The sequence below is a fragment of the Scyliorhinus torazame genome, chromosome 6 (genome assembly GCF_047496885.1).
Source record: "Scyliorhinus torazame isolate Kashiwa2021f chromosome 6, sScyTor2.1, whole genome shotgun sequence".
NCBI classification, from domain to species: domain Eukaryota; kingdom Metazoa; phylum Chordata; class Chondrichthyes; order Carcharhiniformes; family Scyliorhinidae; genus Scyliorhinus; species Scyliorhinus torazame.
Window position 1 is genome coordinate 114,447,000 of NC_092712.1, and position 16,894 is coordinate 114,463,893.

Sequence of the window (16,894 nt, forward strand, 5' to 3'; positions counted from 1 at the left end):
CAGGCCTCCACGCCGGGGGGGTTTCGCTTCTTTCCACATAAGTAAGATCCTTCGCCGGGCTACCAGGGACGCAAAGGCCAGAATATCGGCCGCTTTCGCCTCCTGCACTCCCGGCTCTTCCGCTACCCCAAATATAGCCAACCCCCAGCCTGGCTTGACCCGGACCTTCACCACCTTTGAAATCACTCTTGCCACTCCCCTCCAGTACTCATCCAGTGCCAGACACGACCAAAACATGTGTGTGGTTTGCCGGGCTTCCCAAGCACCTCCCGCACCTGTCCTCCATTCCGAAGAACTTGCTCAGCCTTGCTCCCGTCATGTGTGCTCTGTGTAGAACCTTGAATTGTATCAGGCTAAGCCTGGCACACGAGGAAGAGGAATTTACCCGACTTAGGGCATCAGCCCACAGCCCCTCCTAAATCTCCTCCCCCAGCTCTTCTTTCCATTTTCCTCTCAGCTCCTCTACCAGCGCCTCCCCCTCGTCTCTCATCTCCTGATATATTTCGGACACTTTGCCCTCCCCGACCCATACCCCCAAAATCACTCATTCCTGGATCCCCTGTGTCGGGAGCAGCGGAAATTCCCTCACCTGTTGCCTCGTAAACACCCTCACTTGCATATATCTAAAGATATTCCCCGGGGGCAACTCATACTTTTCCTCCAGCGCTCCCAGGCTCGCAAACTCCCCGTCAATAAACAAGTCTCTCAAACTCCTAATTCCTGCCCGATGCCAGCTCTGGAACCCTCCGTCCATCCTTCCTGGGACAGACCTATGGTTATTCCTGATCGGGGACCACACCGAGGCACCCGTCACCCCCCTATGTCGCCTCCATTGCCCCCAGATCCTTAAGGCTGCCACCACCACTGGGTTCGTGGTATACCTTTTCAGGGAAAGCGGTAGTGGCGCCGTCACCAGCTCCTTTAGGCTCGTTCCTTTACAGGACGCCATCTCCAGCCTCTTCCAAGCCGCCCCCTCTCCCTCCCTCATCCACTTGCAAACCATCGCCACATTGGCGGCCCAGTAATAGTCGTCCAGATTCGGCAACGCCAGTCCCCCTCTGTCCCTGCTGCGCTGCAGGAACCCCCTCCTTACCCTCGGGGTCTTCCCTGCCCATACGAAACTCATAACACTCCTATCTATTTTCTTAAAAAAGGCCTTAGTGATCAAAATGGGGAGACATTGAAACACAAAACAAAACCTTGGGAGGACCATCATCTTTACCGCCTGCACTCTGCCCGCCAGTGAGAGCGGCAGCATATCCCACCTCTTGAAATCCTCCTCCATCTGCTCCACCAGCCGCGTCAGATTGAGTTTGTGGAGAGTTCCCCAGCTCTTGGCTACCTAAATCCCCAGATATCGGAAGCTCCTTTCCACTCTCCTTAACGGCAGGGCGTCTATCCCTCTTCCCTGATCCCCAGGGTGTACTACAAAAAGCTCACTCTTCCCCATATTAAGCCTATATCCCGAAAAATCTCCAAACTCCCTCAATATCTGCATAACCTCTGTCATCCCCTCCACAGGATCCGCCACATACAGCAGTAGGTCATCTGCGTAGCGTGACACTCGATGTTCCTCTCCCCCTCTAACCACCCCCCTCCATTTCCTAGAGTCTCTCAACGCTATGGCCAATGGTTCAATTGCCAGTGCGACCAGTAATGGAGACAGGGGGCACCCCTGCCTTGTTCCCCTATGTAACCGAAAATACTCCGATCTCTGCCGATTTGTGACTACACTTGCCACCGGGGCCCCATAGAGGAGTTTGACCCAACTGACAAACCCCTCCCCGAACCCAAACCTCCACAACACCTCCCATAAATACTCCCACTCTACCCTATCGAATGCCTTCTCTGCATCCATCGCTACCACTATCTCTGCCTCCCCCTCCGCTGGGGGCATCATTATCACCCCCAACAGCCGTCGCACGTTGACATTCAATTGTCTCCCCTTTACAAACCCTGTCTGGTCTTCATGCACCACTCCCGGGACACAATCCTCGATCCTCGTTGCTAGCACTTTTGCCAGCAACTTAGCGTCTACATTCAGGAGCGAGATAGGCCTATATGACCTGCATTGCAGCGGATCTTTATCATGCTTCAGGATTAGTGATATCGCCGCCTCCGACATTGTCGGGGGTAGAGTCCCCCCTTCTCTTGCCTCGTTAAAGGTTCTCGCCAGCAGCGGGGCCAACAAGTCCACATATTTCCTGTAAAATTCCACCGGGAACCCGTCTGGTCCCGGGGCCTTCCCTGCCTGCATGTTCCCCAGCCCTTTAGTCACCTCATCCACCCCAATTGGCGCCCCCAGACCTGCCACCTCCTGCTCCTCCACCCTCAAGAACCTTAGCTGCTCCAGAAACTGTTGCATCCCCTCTTTTCCCTCCGGGGGTTGGGACCTATATAGCCTCTCATAAAAGGACTTAAACACCTCATTTACCTTCCCTGCTGTCCGCTCCGTAGTTCCCGTGTCATCCCTAACTCCCCCTATTTCCCTCGCCGCTATCCTCTTACGGAGCTGGTAGGCCAGCAGCCGGCTCGCCTTTTCCCCATATTCGTATCTCATCCCCTGTGCCTTCCTCCACTGTGCCTCTGCCTTCCCTATGGTCAGCAGGTCAAACTCCGTCTGGAGTCTTCGCCTCTCTCTATATAGTCCTTCGTCCGGGGCCTCCGCATATCTTTTACCCACACTCAAAATCTCCCCCACTAATCTCTCCCTTTCTTTGCCCTCTTTTTTCTCCTTGTAAGCCCTAATGGAGATCAACTCTCCCCTAACCACCGCCTTCAGCGCTTCCCATACTACCCCCACCTGGATCTCACCGTCATCATTGGCCTCCAGGTACCTCTCAATACATCCCCGCACCCTTCCACAGACCCCATCATCCGCCAATAGTCCCACATCCAGTCGCCAGAGTGGGTGCTGTTCCCTCTCCTCTCCTAGTTCCAGATCCACCCAGTGCGGGGCATGGTCTGAAACGGCTATGGCCGAATACTCCGTTCCTGCCACCCTCGAAATCAGTGCCCTGCTCAAAACAAAGAAATCTATCCGGGAGTATACCTTATGGACATGGAAGAAAAAGGAGAACTCTTTGGCCAACGGCCTGGCAAATCTCCACGGATCTACTCCCCCCCCCCCCCCCCCCCCCCCCCATTTGCTCCATAAACCCCCTGAGGACCTTGGCCGCTGCCGGCCTTCTTCCAGTCCTGGATCTAGACCGATCTAACCCTGGATCCAGCACAGTATTGAAATCCCCCCCCCCCCCCCATTACCAGGCTTCCCACCTCCAGGTCCGGGATACGTCCCAGCATCCGCTTCATAAATCCCGCGTCGTCCCAGTTCGGGGCATATACATTTACCAGCACAACCTCCTTTCCCTGCAATCTACCACTCACCATCACATATCTACCATCGTTGTCCACCACTATATTCCTAGCCTCGAACGACACCCGTTTCCCCACCAATATCGCCACCCCTCTATTTTTCGCGTCCAACCCTAAGTGGAACACCTGTCCCACCCATCCTTTCCTTAACCTAACCTGATCCGCCACCTTCGGATGCGTCTCCTGAAGCATGACCACATCTGCCTTCAGTCCTTTTCAGTGTGCGAACACTCGGCCCCTCTTGATCGGCCCATTTAGGCCTCTCACATTCCACGTGATCAGCCGGATTGGGGGGACATCCCCTATTCTAGGCCAGTCTCCCGTCCAGGTCCCGCGCACCCACCCGTCCCCCAGGCGGCGCACTCCCGTCCCGACCACCTCTTCCCTTGCCAGCTCCCTCTCGCTCCCAGCAGCAGCAACCCAGTTGACCCCCCACCGCTAGATCCCCATCTAGCATGGTTACTCCCCCCATGATGCTTCCGAAAGTCAGCTGATTCCAACTGACCCCGGCTTCCCCCGCTCTCTCCTTGACCCCCCCCCGGTGTGTGGAACTCTCATCCTCCTTGCGCCTATCTTCCCGCCATCATCTCCCTAGCGCGGGGGGAAAAACCCGCGCTTTCCTGGATCGGCCCCGCCCCCCATGGTGCAGCTCCCCCATTCCCCATCTCCCCCCCCCCCCCCCCCCCCCCAGTCCCTTTTTCCACCGGCGCCCACATTTCCCAGTGTCCCCCCGTCAAGAAGAGAAAACCCCCCGTCTATCGTCCCGATACTGTGAACCTCCCATTCTCCAATTTACATTTCTATACATCAACATCGTCGTCTCCCCCACAGCATCAGTCCCTCAGTTCTGGTCCAATTTCTCTTCCTGGATGAAGGTCCATGACTCCTCCGACGTTTCAAACTAGTAATGTTTGCCTTGGTGCGTGACCCAAAATCGCGCCGGCTGCAGCATCCCGAACTTTATTTTCTTCTTGTGAAGCACCGCCTTGGCCCGATTAAAGCTCGCCTTCCTCGCCACCTCTGCGCTCCAGTCCTGATACACTCGTATCACCGCATTCTCCCACCTGCTACTCCGTACCTTCTTGGCCCAGCTCAAAACCGCCTCTCTGTCGGTGAATCGGTGAAATCTCACCACTATCGCCCTTGGTGGTTCTCCAGCCTTTGGTCTCCTCACAAGGACCCGGTGAGCCCCTTCCACCTCCCGGGGGCCCGAGGGGGCCTCCGCTCCCATTAGCGAATGGAGCATCGTGCTCACATAAGCCCCAACGTCAGCTCCCTCCACTCCCTCGGGGAGACCCAGAATCCGGAGGTTCTTTCTCCTCGAGCTGTTCTCCAGGACTTCGAGCCTTTCGATACATCTCTTATGTAGCGCCTCGTGCGTCTCCATTTTTACCGCTAGGCCCAGAATCTCATCCTCGTTCTCAGATGCCTTCGCCTTCATCCCACGGAGCTCTATCGCCTGGGCCTTTTGCGTTTCTTTTAGCCCTTCTGTTGCCAATAACATCGGCGCCAGCACCTCCTTCTTTAATTCCTCCACACACCGTCGGAGGAATTCCTGCTGGTCCGGGCCCCATGTCGTCTGAGCTCTATCCGTCGCCATCTTGCTTCTTCCTTCTCTTCTCTGCCGCTGCTCCAAAGGATCCTTCGCAATCTGGCCACTACCACCGCTCTTTTCCATACACACCCAGGGGGACTCCTTCCTTCGTCACCCCACACTGGGTTTGGTCAAAAGAAATTTCCGTTGGGGCTCCCAAAAAGAGCCCAAAAGTCCGTTAGAACGGGAGCTGCCGAAACTTGCGGCTTAGCAGTGCATCGCCGCAACCGGAAGTCGTTCCTCGACTTTCTAGGAGAGCAGTAAAGGTCAGCAGCAGCAGCAATCCGGGGGGGGGGGGAATTGTTACATAGTATTGTTCTTTTCTCTGTATATATGGTTAACATTTATTTTGTTATGTTAATTGTTGTAAATAGTTATGCAAGAAATTATGTTTTTGACAAAAATTTGAATAAAAATAATTTATTTTTAAAAAAGTAAGAAGTAACGGACAAAAATGGGTCATCCTATTGTTACTTCGTCTGTGGGTGGAATCTTACCAAACTTCTTCCAAAGTGTCAGGCTCAGACTGAAAACCAGCGTGTAGTTCTCCAGCTGCATAGATCAATTTTCACTCCAGATCTTGATCCTCTCTGTGTAAAAAAACATTTTTTAATTAAAAGAATGAGTGGAAGTGAGCCCCGCCACCCCAGTGCCTGCTCTTTCCCCACTTCCCCAATCCCTCCGCACATAATGGGAATCTCTTCTCTCCTCCTCCCCCCCCCCCCCCCAGATGTGGCTCCTCAGAGGGCCCGTCCTTGGCACTGCTCCAGGCAGCTGTGCTTACCTTTGCACTCAGTGGAGGGGTATTCAAGTAACTAGTAAATCTTGCTGGTTTGAATATTCAGTGAGGGGGGAAATTATGTGGCGGGAGGGGGGGTGCTATTGGCTCTTCCCGTTTATGTTTTGTGACTTTTAAGTTCATATACATGAAGCATAGGAAGGGCTACTTTGAGCCAGCAGCATTGTCTTTCCTTGGACTACACACTACTTCGTGTGACAGTAGAATTGAGACCATGGGCCGGATTCTCCCCTACCCGGCGGGGCGGGTGGTTCCGGTGTAATGGAGTGGCGGGAACCACTCCGGCATCGGGGTGTCCCAAAAGTGCAGAATTCTCCGCACATTTAGGGGCCAAGCCCTCACCTTGAGGGGCTAGGCCTGCGCCGGAGTGGTTTCCGCACCGCCGGCTGGCGGGTAAGGCCTTTGGCGCCACGGCAGCCGGCGCCGAAAGGTCTTCGCCGGGCGATGCATGCGCGGGAGCGTCAGCGGCCACTCACGGCATCCCCACACGGGAGGGGGTCTGTTCTGCCTCCGCCATAGAGAAGACCATGGCGAAGGCGGAAGAAAAAGAGTGCCCCCACGGCACAGGCCCGCCTGCGGATCGGTGGGCCCCGATTGCGGGCCAGGCCACCGTGGGGGCATCCCCTGGGGCCAGATCGCCCCGCGCAACCCCCCCCAGGACCCCGGAGCCTGTCCCGCCATTCAAAAGGAGGTTTAATCCATGCCGGTGGGCGAGGGTTGACAGCGGCAGGACTTCGGCCCATCGCGGGCCGGAGAATCGCCGGGGGTGGGCCTGCCGACCGGTGGGGGGTCAGAGAATCGCGCCCCATATTGAGAAAGCAGGCATTGAGTCACCACCTAAAAATTAACCGCACAAGACAAATCTAGAGAATCAATGGAAACCTACCGTTCATCTTTCTGCATAGACGCTAACGCCTTTTGCCTAAGGCAATTTTAGCATGGCCAATCCACCTAACCTGCACATCTTTGGACCGTGGGAGGAAACTGAAACACCCGGAGGAAACCCATGCAGACATGGGGAGAAAGTGCAAACTCCACACAGACAGTCACTTATGGCCAGAATTGAACCTGGGTCCCTGGCGCTGTGAGACAGCAGTGCTAACCACTTGCTACCTTGCCTCCCCCTTCTTTCATCAATAGGATTCCATTGTTTAATATTGATTTCTATTCTTGTATTATGTATTTTTACATCTACGTTTCACTCGTTACACTAATTATTTGGCTTGGAAGGGGATACATATTTGAAGGTGATGGGAAGTGGTAAATAGAATGCAAGGAACCTCGTGGACTAAAAACACTGGCATAGACCTGTTAAGCCAAGTTCATTGTGTTACAAATTCTTTGTGATCTGAAAAAGTAAATATGACAAGTAAATCTGAAAAAGAAAAATATGACAAGTTACTAAATAAAATTAGCATTACCAAAGATTATTCCTAAGTATTATAAGAACTTGCGATATATATTTAGGGTGCATTTAATTACACTACCTTTTCCCCTAAAAATCTAGTTTGAAATCCTTGCTTCTGCTATCAAATGCCTGCATGGACTTGTCACATCTTGCCTCAGTTATTCTTTTCAGTCCTATTTGCTTGCTCACATTTGCTTCTCTTATATTGAACTTGTACTGTTGTTTTGCAGCTTGCCACTGGACACCAACTCCCTGCAGCACCTTCCTATGATCCTCTACCTTGCCCTTCTCTCCAAACCTTCCAAGGGCTATGAAATTCACTTCATCTGACCCCTTAACTCCCTTTCTACCTATTTTTCTTCCCAGCTCCTTGATTTTATAACAATTCTGTCAGGTCTAGATATTTGAAGAATACTATATAAGTTGTCAATGTACTTCCTGAACTACATTTCTTTGTTGCTTTATCATGAAAAACAGTCAGTTGATGGAATTTTAGCAGCGAGTACATATCATTTGTTTCTTAAATCCGTCACACTTCTGCCAAAAATTGTGCAGAATTGGTGAACAACTGGAGATCCATTCTATAACTTTGCTTGAATGTTGTTTTGATTACAGATCACAAACTTGGAAGAACAGTTGGAGCAATTTAGGGAAGAGCTATTGAATAAGAATGAAGAAGTTCAGCAGTTGCTTATGCAGTTAGAAATTCAGAGGAAAAAAGCTGCCACCCAGCTGCAAGAGATTCAGCAAGAAAACAAACGGCTTGAGGCAAGTGCTTACTTGAATGTGCAATTACTTGTCTAGTTCAAGGCTGTTTCGTGCATTTTTATTAATTGAGGGTCCATCCTGAGTCTTAAACTTTAGAAATGCATTTAATTGCAAGATATTATTTGAACTTGCAAAGCTTTTACAAAATTAATTTTAAATTCAATTTTGCAAAATGTCAACATTTTCAGGATAATTTTATGAGCCCTACCTGAGATCTTAGCTGGCCTGAAAAGTTGAAGTAAGCCTCCTTTTGAGTTCAGGATCTGTACATTATAATTTAGTAATAGGTCCACTTGGCTCCTCCATCCTTGTAAACTAACAGCTCATATACAACTTATTTTTCCTTTCCAAAGTCATTGAATGTCTTATCACTTCCCAAGTTGGTGGCCAAATTTCACTGAATTGCCCTGTTTCAAACACGCCAACCAGGTTTCAGTGCCAAAACTGCTCTTACCAAAGTCACAAATAACATCCTATTTGACTGTGACAAGCCAAACTATCCCTCCTCATCCTTCTCGATTAATCTGCAGTTTTTATCATAGTTGTCCTCTCCCAACATGTCTCCACCGTTGTCCAGCTGAATAACACTGCACTCATCTGGTTCCACTCTTATCTATCTGACCATAGCCAGTGGATCCCCAATCCTGCAGTTATCTCCAGTGTTCCACAAAGATCTACCATTACACCCTCCTATTCCTACCTATTGGTGACATCATTCAGAAACGCATTACCACAGCGATACTGATGACACTCAGTTCCACCTCATCACCATCTCTCTTGACCTCTACACTGTCTCAAAATGTCTGCGAATCTGACATCAGTCCTGGTTGAGCAGAAATTTCCTCAAATATTAGAAAGACAGAAGCCTGTATCTTCAGATACCATCATAAACTCAACTTCCTCGCCACTGAGTCCAGCCCTCGCCCTGGCAACTGACTGGGGATGAACCAGACTATTCGCAATCTCAGTGCCATATTTGATCCCAAGATAAACTTCCAACCACATATCTGCGCCTTCATTTAAGACTGCCTATTTCGATAGAGAGACGTACAGTACAGAAAAAGCCCATCGAGTCTGCATCGATAAACTACATGAAATCCACACTAATCGCACTTTCCAGCACTTGACCCATAGCCTTGAATGTTATGATATGTCAAGTGCTTATCAGCATAATTTTTAAAGGTTGTGAGGTTTCCCACCTCTGCTACCATCCCAGGCAGGACATTCCATATGTCCACCACCCTCTGGATGAAAAGCTTTTTCCTCCAAAATAAATTTGGGTCAGAACCTCTGAAATGTATCCCCTTGCCTCCCACAGCAGTGTGGGCTACAATTTATTCGGGCCTGGTGATTTGTCTATCTGTAAACCTGTCAAAAGCGCAATACCTCCTCACTCCCTATGTCAAACTGTTCAAGAAGCTCATAGCCCCTCTTCCCGGATTGTATACCTGCATTCTCCTCCTCCCCCCGAGGGAAGACAGATGTGAAGTACTCGCTAAACACCCTACCAATGCCCTCCGGCTCCACGCACAGATTGCCCCCTTAGGCCCTACTCTTTCTCTGGTTATCATCTTCCCCTTAATGTACTTATAGAATATCTTGGGATTTTGGGGAAAAGAGCCAGTGCTCTTTCATGCCCCCTTTTTGCTCTCCTAATTGCTTTCTTAAGTTCCCTTCTACACACTATACTCCATTAAGACCACTACTGATTTGTTCCCTTTGTACCTGCTTAAAGCACCTCTTTTCCTAATTGCTGCATAATCCTAGACATCCAGGGGCCTCTGGGCTTGTTGCTGTTACATTTCACCTTAAAGAGAACATGTTGGGCCTTAACTGTCCCCCACTGATCTGCTGTAGATTCTCCCACAAGAAGCTGTTCTCAGTCTACTTTGGCCAGAATCCTGCCTAATTCTAATAAAATCTGCCTTCCCTGAATCTAAAACCGTTTTTTGCAGACCATCTTTTTCCTTTTCCATAATAAACTTAAATCATACTGTGTTGTGATCGCTATCACTAAAAATGCTCCCCCGCTGCCACCTGGAACATCTGTCCGGTTTTGTTTCCCCGAATTAGATCCAGGATTGCCGTCTCTTGTTGGACCTTGGACATATTGAAGTAAAAAGCTCTCCTGAATACATTTCAAGAAATCCACCCTGTCTAACACCTTTAATCTATGACTATCCCGATTAATGTTTGGGAAGTTGAAATCCTCTAATGTAATTAATTACTCCGTTATTATTATTTTAAACACCTTCGTGAATTGTCTACTTATCTGCTCCGCTATTGCCCGATGTCTGTTTGGGGCCTATAATACATTCCCAGCAATGTGACTGCCCTTTTTTATTCCTAAGCTCTACTCACAAACCTCATTTGAAGACCTGCCAAGATTTTGTCCCTCGCTGCAGTAACTGACTCCTTAATTAATAATGCAACCCCACCTCTTTTACACTCTTCCCTGTCTCGCCTAAAGATCCTATACCCTGGAATGTTGAGTTGCCAGTCCTATCCCCCTCTCAACTACGTCTCTGTGATGGCAACAATATCATAATTCCACATGTCAAACCACACCCGTAACTCATCAGTCTTACCCATGATACTCCTAACATTAAAGTAGCAGCCATCTAGTCTCACATTACTCCCTTGGAACTCAACATGGCTGAACTCCCTCTGTCTTGGTTACTTCACATAGTATGCTCTGTCCCTATTGTACTAACGCTCTGTGTTCCCATGCCCCTGCTGAACTAGTTTAAATTCCTCCCACAGCATTAGCAAACCCACCGGCAAGGGTGTTGGTTCCATTCTGGTTGAAGTGCAGACAGTCCCACTTGTACGTGTCCACCTTCCCCAGAAATGGTCCTAATGATCCAGGAATCTAAAACACTCCCTCTTGCACCAATTCTTGAGCCTCTGAGACATTGCTCAACTCTGCCCATGCCTCAACTTGTCTGTTGTAGAGACCTTCGTCCATGCCTTTCTTGCCTCAAAATTTGATTATTCAATTACATTCCTGGCCAGACTTACAAATTTCTACCCTTTATAAACAAGATCATCCAAACTCTGCTGCTCATGTCCCAATTTGCATCAATTCTTATTCTCCCATCAACCCTGTGCATGTTGACCAACAGTGTCTCTCGGATAAACAGAACAGCGACTCAACTTTAGAATTTTCATTCTTGTTTTCAAATCCCTCCATTGCCTAATTTTCTTTGAAATCTCCTCCAGCTCTACAATTCTCAAAGTTGTCTGTGCTCATCCAATTCTATTCTCTTGGGCATCCCTGACTTTAATGTTCCACCATTAATAGCCCTGATTTCTGCTATTTAGGCCCACGCTCTGAAACTCACTCCCATAAACTACCCCCCTCTCTATCTCACATTTCCTCCTTTAAGACACTCTTTCTAACCTGCCTCTTTGACCAACCTTTGGACCAACTGCACTTATCTCTTTTGTAGCTCAGTATCATTTTATTTTACAATGCCTTTATGAAGCATCTTGGAATGTTTTAATACCTTTTTTTGAAAGGTGATGTTGAGTTATTCTGTTTTAATGTGCTTTAAGAAGCACTTGGGCAAGCCATTTTCTGAAGGTTTATTTCTATGATGCAAGATATTGCTAGTTCCTTCCAGTAATGCCTGACTTAATGTTTTGAGCATTAAAATAATATAAAATGAAGAAAGCAATATTGAAGCACTGCATTATAATATTTGATATAACTTGAGCTAGTTTCCAACTTGTTCAAGGTCTGATATAAAATTGTACCACTTGTTAATGATATTTGTAACTAGCCTTCCATTTAGTCTGATGTTTCAACAAGAGAGGGGGTGAGAGGTGCACACTACTCACAAATTGCAGTAGAAAAACAAAATGTTGCAAATACAAAGATCATTCAGCATCTAAAAAGAGAAAAGGAAAGTGAAATTTAAAGACAAAACTTATCTTTTTTTCTCAGTTATGTGGACTGCCTTTGTTTGATTCATTTTCAGGTATTCAATTATGGTCAGAGAACCTCTGCTGCTTTAGCACACTGGGCTAAATCGCTGGCTTTTAAAGCAGACAAGGCAGGCCAGCAGCATGGTTCAATTCTCATACCAGCCTCCCCGAACAGGTGCCAGAATGTGGCGACTAGTGGCTTTTCACAGTAACTTCATTTGAAGCCTACTTGTGACAATAAGCGATTTTCATTTCATTTCATTTCATTTCATTTCATCGTGTCACCTCATGAGTTCCCAAAGGGTCCATCCATCATCCTCTGGTACCATCATCTGCAGATTTGAGTATCAGCTTTGCGTTTATGCTGATGGTCCCAAGCTCCATTTCCTTCCACCAATCTTGACCCTTTGGCTGCCCCTGTGTTATCAAAATGCCAATTTTAAATGATCCTTAACTTTGGGAAGACCAGAGTTGTTGCCATTAGACACTGACAATTTCCAAACCCCTTCTACCAATGCTATCCTATACCTGGCCAAAACTGCAGGTCAAATTTTGTCTAATTTTCAACTTCAGTAGAGCTGTCGGTCTCATTCCCCTCCCATCAGAAAGACCACTTCTACTCCTATAGCATCAGTCACCTTCATACCTACCTAAGTTAATCTGCCACTGTTGCCTTAAAAAGTGCCATTGTTGCATCCAGATTTGTCGTCTTTGCTTTCTCCTCTCCCCTCTGTAAGCTTCTGCTCATTCAAAACAATGTCTCCTGCATTTTACCCTGAATCACCACTGTCCTTGCTGACCGATGTTGGATCCTTGTTCCTGAACATTAAATTTAAAAATCAACATGCTTTTATTTAAAAATGTATGGCCTAATCGTACCCGAACTTTGTAGCCTCCCTGACTCCAAAACTATCCATTCTTATGACTGGCCTTTTGTACATACCCATCCCTCTCCAGTCATCCACCCACACATCCCCCTTCCCCTATTATTTCCTGAGCCCCACTCTGAAATTCCAATACTAAACCTTTCATTTCTCTCTCCCCTGCTTTATGATCCTCCATAAAACCCACCTCCTAGGTTGTACATTAGCTTCCTAATTTCTTGTTTGACACGGTCATTTTTCTTTATACCTCTGAAGTGCCTTGGGAGATTTTTTTAATGTTAAAGGTGTATAGAAACACCAGTTGTTGGTTGGTCAGATATGTATTTCCATATTTTCGTTGTTTCATATTTCCAGGATTTGCCGATTTTTCCTTTTTATCAAATTTATTAGTGTTCTAAAGAAATGCAAGGCTGCTGAATAAATGCAAGTTTCATAAATTGGATTTATTGCTCAAATATTTGAAATTACTGTTGCAACATGCATCTTACTCAGTACTGGGCCCTGCTTAGCTATCATCGCTGTCTCTGGAAACTTTCAGAATGTTAAGATGCCCGATAAGTCCAAATTGTTGATTTTGTTGACTGATTACTATCATGGCTTCCGTGGATTTTTCTGAGTCTTCTAATCTTTGATGTTGAACAATTGCTGGTTTTATATTGTTGATAAATTGAAAAAAGTAATTATTGAGTTCTAATATAAAGTACTTGCCTATCATGTAGTGGTGCCTTTGTTCTAAATAAATATACGCCATTTAGTAGTTGACATTTATTGTTGGTCTTCTGTAAGAACAACAAATTTATGAGGGCATGTTCCACTGATAAATGTAAGGCGGAGCCCCCTATCCTGCAACTGAAAGGCCCGTATCTTTTTATTAAAGCAGTAAAAAATATATACAAGGACAAATTGTACAAACACTAATTTTGTGTTGGAGAAACAGGGTACCCACCCCTCTGTACCAACGTACATGGCGGGTGGATGGATACTCTGATTATTAAAACAGTTCACAACACATTTCTACAAAAAACAAATGGTGCAAGCACTAAACTTTGCGCTGGAGAGACCAGATACCCTCGCCTCTGTACCAACAGAAGGGAAAGGAAGGGGCTTGGTGGGGAGAGAGGGGAAAGGAGGGTGATGGGGAGGGAGGAAGTCGGGGTGTTGGTGGAGGGGGGGGGGGGGCAATAGGGCGCTGCCTGAACTATCTACGGAGGCAGAAAAACAAAAGTACCTTCAATTATGATGTGCCAGATTACGGGCACAAAGGGAATGAGGGGCGACACAGTGTCAGGCACGTGTGAGCCCTGCACCCCACTACAGAGAGCCTAGTGCACCCTGCGCTCCCGACACTAGGCGGCTGTCAGCCTTTGGACAGTCACCCTCCGAGGTGGTCATTCACAGGATTTGCCAGTGCATTGTGGCTTCAAGCACGTGCCTATTGGAAGACTGAAGTCTCTGTTTGAGGAACCCCAGTTCTCATGGGCCAGAGAACAAATTGGTTGCAGCTAAAGGATTTTATAGCCAAAGCTTTTGTCTCCGCATAATAAAGTTAGAAATCATCAACCAGAATGGAGGAGGGTTTGTGCAGGGGGTCGGGATTGAAAGCACTAGCAACAGCGCCGCTCCCGATGGCCGCGGGGAAATACTCAGGGAGTCCGGTAATAATAGCTTCATTGAGAATTTGGAGGCAGTTTCGCCAACATTTCGGGTTGGGGGCAGGGTCAAGGGAAATGCCAATTCGGGGGAACCACAGATTTGAGCCAGAGAGGTGGGATGGAAATTTTTGGAAATGGGAGGAGAAGGGAATTAAGACACTGAAGGATTTGTTTCTTGGGGGTCGGTTTGCAGGATTGAGGGAGCTGGAAACAAAGGGTGTGGGTTGGCGAGCAACCTCTCCACCCTGTGCCCTGGCGTGGCGGGAGGATTTGTTGGAATTCTTGACTCTTGAGAAGGTTAAGTTTGAACTGAGGGGAAGGATAGAAGGGTTCTACAATTCATGGGCATTATTCATTATGCACTTTCAAGAACTGGAAAACATCGAACATTAGTTTGGGGGGGGGGGGGGGGGGGGGTTGGGGGAGGGGGTTGATGGGTGTTAATGGTGGCTATGGGTGATTCCTGATTCCTCTTTGTCATTTGTTTATGTGAACATGTGGGCAAATGTTTTTGGTTTGGTGGGAGGATGAGATTGTTGTTATTGATATGGGGATTGACATATTTGTTACTGATTATTGTTTATTGTTGGTGGGTGTGAATTTGGGAGAAAATATGAAAAAGGAGGAGAATAAAGAAATATTTGTTTTTTTAAAAGAAATCATCAACAAGAGCTTGCATTTATATAATGTCATAAAGGTAGACTGTCATATTAATAACTATTTGATATTGATGACTACTACGTGTATGCACGGATGAACAGCTAGAGCTAGTTGGAAGCCTCCTCATGACTGACATCTTCAAAAAACAAACATCATCTAAGTGCGATACATTAATCTACTTATAAAAAGTGTAATCTTATAATTTAAAGTACACAATGTTTCCTTGAACGAATACTCAAAAAACATTGAATGTCAAATGTGTAAAACTTGTAACCTCGCAAGAAGCATTTGATGCATCCATCTCGCCTGTTTGCCAGGAGGTCAACAACTTGTTTCCCAAAGTTTGAAGTGGCTTTTAGTATCAGGCATGCATTAAGACTTTGGTTTAGGTCAAATCAGTCGATAGTTAATTAATTATAGAACTATTACAGCACAGAAAGAGAGAGCATTCAGCCCATTGAGTTCCTGCAGGCTCTCTGCAAGAACAATTCAGCAAGTCCCACGCTTTCTCTTTAATGCTGTAGATATTTTATCTTCAGGAGCTTTTCCATTTCATTCTTGAAAGCCACAATTAAATTTGTCTTCACACTTGGATAATGCATTCCAGATCCCAGCCCCATGCTTTGTGTGGTTCTTTTGCGACTCAACTTGAATTATGTCCAGTGGTTCTTGACTCTTACGCCAATAGGAACAGGTTCTCCCCATCTATTATGACTACGGTCTTCAAGTATTTGAGCACATCTATCAAAGCTTCTCTCAACCTTTTCCCTAAAGACAGCCACAACTGGTTCTTGACTCTTATGCCAATAGGAACAGGTTCTCCCCATCTATTATGACTACGGTCTTCAAGTATTTGAGCACATCTATCAAAGCTTCTCTCAACCTTTTCCCTAAAGACAGCCACAACTTCTCCAATCTACCCTCAGTATTGAAATAACTAATCTCTGGACCCCTTGTTGTAAATCTTTTCTGCCACCTCTGAAAAGCCTGCAGATCCACCTTTGAAGTGTGGGAACCAGAATTGGGAACACAAATCGAGGTGAGGCTGAACCAGTGTCCTTGCTTTTGTACTTTGTACTTCAAATTATAAAGCGCAGGACTTCATTTGCCTTTTTAGCCACTTTCTCAAATTGCCTTGCCACCCTCCGTGATTACTGCGCATATACATCCAGAGCTCTCTGTTCCTGCATGCTTTTTAGAATTGTACCCTTATATTATCTCTCCTCATTCTTCCTACCAGTATGTATTACTTGCCATTTCTCTGCATTAAATTTTATCTGGCACATTTTATCTGGCACATCTGGGACAGGAATGGATGTTGCAGGTTCCGGGGTTTAGGTGTTTTAGTAAGCTCAGAGAAGGAGGCAAAAGAGGGGGAGGTGTGGCACTGCTAGTCAAGAGCAGTATTACGGTGGCGGAGAGGATGCTAGATGGGGACTCATCTTCCGAGGTAGTATGGGCTGAGGTTAGAAACAGGAAAGGAGAGGTCACCCTGTTGGGAGTTTTCTATAGGCCTCCAAATAGTTCTAGGGATGTAGAGGAAAGGATGGCGAGGATGATCCTGGATAAGAGCGAAAGTAACAGGGTAGTTATTATGGGAGACTTTAACTTTCCAAATATTGACTGGAAAGGATATAGTTCGAGTACATTAGATGGGTCGTTTTTTGTACAGTGTGTGCAGGAGGGTTTCCTGACACAATATGTTGACAGGCCAACAAGAGGCGAGGCCACGTTGGATTTGGTTTTGGGTAATGAACCAGGCCAGGTGTTGGATTTGGAGGTAGGAGAGCACTTTGGGGACAGTGACCACAATTCGGTGACGTT

At 47.1% G+C, this 16,894-nt stretch overlaps 1 protein-coding gene across 1 annotated transcript in view; it reads left to right on the top strand.

Moving 5' to 3' along the window:
* akap9 (A kinase (PRKA) anchor protein 9) overlaps positions 1 to 16,894 on the top strand; it is a 395,737-nt gene that overhangs the window by 289,733 nt on the left and 89,110 nt on the right. Inside the window, 1 exon segment of the mRNA XM_072508693.1 lies at positions 7,792 to 7,944. Coding sequence (XP_072364794.1) covers positions 7,792 to 7,944 — 153 coding nt within the window.